The 4,138-nt window shown below is 52.5% G+C and overlaps 1 protein-coding gene across 1 annotated transcript; it reads left to right on the top strand.

The window, feature by feature from the left end:
- The first annotated feature begins 325 nt into the window (after positions 1-325).
- On the top strand, positions 326-3,842 carry LOC112875104 (zinc finger CCCH domain-containing protein 24). The gene is made up of 2 exons (XM_025938815.1): positions 326-645; positions 1,009-3,842. Exon 2 carries the CDS (start codon positions 1,032-1,034, stop codon positions 3,279-3,281), a length of 2,250 nt encoding a protein of 749 aa, XP_025794600.1. The 5' UTR covers positions 326-645; positions 1,009-1,031; the 3' UTR covers positions 3,282-3,842.
- The last annotated feature ends 296 nt before the right edge of the window (positions 3,843-4,138 follow it).

Below are 4,138 nucleotides of genomic sequence, written 5' to 3'. Positions count from 1 at the left end.
GTGCAAGATACACCCAGCCAGAATCAAATGCCTTATCAACGAGACGGTTTATCATCACAACATAAAAGCACCTACCAAATCGCCAGAAAACCAAAGGCTGTACAGCCCAGCCGCTTAAAATAGGAACACGGAATGTCAATAGTGTTCTTCTGTACCAAACTTTAGCAAATCCAAGGAATTTAAATCTGTGCGCACTACACCACTCGCTTAACCATTTTTTATTGTCTTGACAGTTTCCGTCCCGCTTAATTACCACCGGTTAATTTCCGCTGCAGATAGATAAGCAGAGAGAGAGAGAGAGAGAGAGAGCGAGAAGCCGAGAACCCCCACTTCCCCCTCCCTCCCTCTCTCTCTCCCCCTTTTTTACTGCTCATCTATTTCTCTCTCTCCTCCCTCGGCGTCGTCTCTCACACCCCAGCAGCTTCTTCGTCTCCTCTCCCTCCCCAACAATCGCGAACCGGATAGATAGATCGGCCATATCTTTGCCTCCTCCCGGGCGACTCGGCCGCAAGCTCGCCGCTTTCCTCTCGATCTTTCGCGCCTTCCCGTTTTGGGCCGTGCTCCGCATGGGGATTCCGGAGATCTTCGGGGCGGTTCGGTGCTGAGATGGTTCGCCGCATCACGCGCTGCTGTGACTCGCAACAGGTAGGCTTCCCTGGACTTGCCTCTTTGTGGCTCCGATCTGCTGCGTGGAGCAGCTGGGGGGTACTATTCACTTGCCTTTGCTGGCCGGCGGCGAGCGTGAGCTTGGTGGGGGATCTTGATCTAGCTGAAGATTGGATATTTTTTTTTGGGGGGGGGGGGGTAAGGGAGATTTCAGGGTTTCTTTTTTCATACTGGATACTGGATTTGTGGTGTGGGCTTTCTCCCTTCCATTTTTGCAGCGTCTCTCTAGTATGTTGCTTCCGATTTGGTGGGATTTTTGGTCTGTTTCTTGCTCTAGTGATGACTTGCTTGACTAATTTCTTGACTGGTTTCGTGTCGTTCTGTTTCTCGTCGTCGCTTCAGTTTGTCCGATCCGAGGAGCCCCGATGATGAACAGCATGCCGATCTCTGCGTCCCCTGCGGCAGGAGTCGACGGCGGCGCGGTGGCGGCCGGCACGCCCAGGAAGAATGCGACGGCGGCGGCCGCTGTCGCCGAGATGGCGAGGCATCTCACCGTCGACACGGATGACGCCTTCGCCGGCCTGCTGGAGCTCGCCGCTGACGACGACGCGGAGGGGCTGCGCCGCGCGCTGGAGCACGCGCCGCCGGCCGCCGCGGATGAGGCCGGCCTCTGGTACGGCCGCCGGAAGGTTCTGGAGCATCGCACCCCGCTGATGGTCGCCGCCACCTACGGGAGCCTCGCTGCGCTCCGCCTGCTGGTTTCTCTCCCCTCCGTCGATGTCAACCGCCGCTCCGGCACCGATGGCACCACCGCCCTCCACTGCGCCGCCTCTGGTGGCTCACGGACTGCAGTTGAGGCCGTCAAGCTGCTGCTCGGTGCAGGGGCAGACGCTGACGCCACGGATGACTCTGGGCGCCGTCCGGCTGATGTGATCTCTGTGCCGCCGAAGATGTTTGACGCCAAGTTTGCCCTCCAAGATCTTCTTGGATGCCCGAAGGCTGAGCATGGCATGCTCCGGGTGGTGACAAGGTCCACCAACTCGATCTCATCACCCGTTTCATCCCCCACTGCAGAGGATGCACGCTCTCCATCTGCTGCTGTGATGATGACGACAAAGTTTGCTGACCTGCCTAGGGTTGCGACATCGGAGAAGAAGGAATATCCAGTGGATCCATCTCTTCCAGATATCAAGAACAGCATCTATGCCTCTGATGAGTTCCGCATGTACTCGTTCAAGATCCGCCCTTGTTCGCGGGCATACTCGCATGACTGGACCGAGTGCCCCTTTGTCCACCCAGGAGAGAATGCTCGGCGCCGGGACCCCCGCAAGTACCACTACAGTTGTGTGCCATGCCCAGACTTCAGGAAAGGCGTGTGCCGGCGCGGTGACATGTGTGAGTATGCTCATGGAGTATTTGAGTGCTGGCTCCATCCAGCACAGTACCGTACACGGCTTTGCAAGGATGGTACAAGCTGTAACCGGCGTGTCTGTTTCTTTGCCCACACAACTGATGAGCTCCGCCCACTGTATGTCTCCACTGGATCTGCTGTACCATCCCCAAGGGCTTCAGCAACAGCTGCGATGGAGATGGCTGCAGCTATGGGCTTGATGCCTGGTTCCCCATCATCTGTTTCAGCAGTAATGACTCCATTTACGCCACCAATGTCCCCTTCAGGCAATGGGATGCCTCCTTCATTGGGGTGGCAGCAGCCAAATGTTCCAACATTACACCTTCCTGGCAGCAGCCTTCAGTCGAGCAGGCTCCGAACATCACTTAGTGCAAGGGATATGCCTGCCGATGACTACTCCCTGATGCAGGATCTTGATTCCCAGCTTATGAATGATCTGTGCTATTCACGTCTCAGTTCATCCACAGGGAACCACTCTGCTCGAACCAAGTCCCTGAATCCGTCAAACCTGGACGATCTCTTCTCTGCCGAGATGGTCTCATCCCCGAGGTATAGTAATGCTGACCAGGGTGCTTTGTTTTCACCTTCTCACAAGGCTGCTATCCTGAATCAGTTCCAGCAGCAGCAGCAAGCACTGCTTTCTCCAATCAACACTGGAGTATACTCACCAAAGGCTGTGGACAACCAGCAGTTGCCTTCACACTCATCCCTGTTGCAAGCATCACTTGGGATATCCTCCCCTGGCCGGATGTCTCCTCGATGTGTCGAATCAGGTTCCCCAATGAACTCCCACCTAGCTGCTGCTCTTGTTCAGCGTGAGAAACAGCAGCAGCAAACAATGAGGAGTCTCAGTTCTCGTGATCTTGGGCCTAGTGCAGCACGAGCATCAGCTCTTGTTGGTTCCCCTCTAAGCTCATCATGGTCCAAGTGGGGATCTCCTTCAGGGACACCAGATTGGGGTGTAAATGGTGAAGAATTGGGTAAGCTCCGCCGCTCATCGTCCTTTGAGCTGAGGTCTGGTGGTGATGACCCTGATCTCTCATGGGTACATACACTGGTTAAGGAATCTCCACCAGAGAAGCAAGTAACTACAGCTGAATCCATTAACTCTGTTGGACCCTCACCGCTAATGCCTCCCGGCATGAACAACGGTGAAAGTTCTGGTCTGAACACACAGCTTGATGGACATGACCAAGCTGCGGCTATAGGAGCATTGCTTGAGCAGATTCAGCTTGATCAGCAGGTTGGTAGTCTAGCAACATAGGCCTGCAATGAGCCTGGAAGGTGTGAGGATAATATATTCTTGTCTAATGATTTCGAAGTATTTTTTCCCCCGTCAATTGAGGTGTTCAACAAAGATGGATAGCTGAAGGTGGTGATTCAGAGATTGGTTTTCTTTAATTTTGGAGGTAAATCATATACATTATTGAGGTTCCAGTAGGTTAAAGAGTGAAGTTTCTCGGTTGGGGTTGTTCCAAGGCCAACCCAGGTAGAATCGCACCCCGGCAGCATCAGTTCATCTATCAGAAGTTCTCTATTTTGTTAATTAACCCTGTTAAGAAAAGAAGGCTTGTTCGCCGAATCAGAATTCTTTCCCTAGTGGTGTTTATTTTGTTCATTATAATATTGATACTTGATGTACTGATGGTGTAAGTGGTTACTTGGGATCCTATAGTACTGTCATGTTAAAAGGTATTTTTTTTCACCCTTCACAAATTGTCGCGGATTATCGTGCAGCCTTGTTTTGGTTAGACCTTGAGGTCTGCATAATCCCCCCTTGGATGATATTTTTAATAATGTAATATTGTTTTTGAACTTACTGCTATTGTTTCGTCCCACCATTCGCAATCATCTGAGCTATATGCACCTGTATTTGGTGAAATTCTGAGGCGTTGCAAATGGTTGGTGGAGGCTGGTGGATGCTGAGCTCAATGAGAAAGACTACCTTTTCGCCTGTGCACGCCCGTGATGTCTCTTGTGTGCGCTTGACTGGTAGATGGCTTGGTTAGTGTGGGTCTCGTCTGTGTTCAGTTTCTTCTGGCGCATTTTGATTTGCCAAATGTGAGAGCGAGGTCATGCGCGGAATATTAATCTGCTGCTGCGAGATTGGAATCTTATCCT

The sequence above is a fragment of the Panicum hallii genome, chromosome 9, assembly GCF_002211085.1.
Source record: "Panicum hallii strain FIL2 chromosome 9, PHallii_v3.1, whole genome shotgun sequence".
Classification (NCBI taxonomy): Eukaryota; Viridiplantae; Streptophyta; class Magnoliopsida; order Poales; family Poaceae; genus Panicum; species Panicum hallii.
This window is presented reverse-complemented; position numbering and strand designations above follow the sequence as displayed.

What these genes read in the sequence shown, in the direction of transcription:
- LOC112875104 (XM_025938815.1), top strand. Translation starts at nt 1,032, where the DNA reads ATGATGAACAGCATGCCGATCTCTGCGTCCCCTGCGGCAGGAGTCGAC.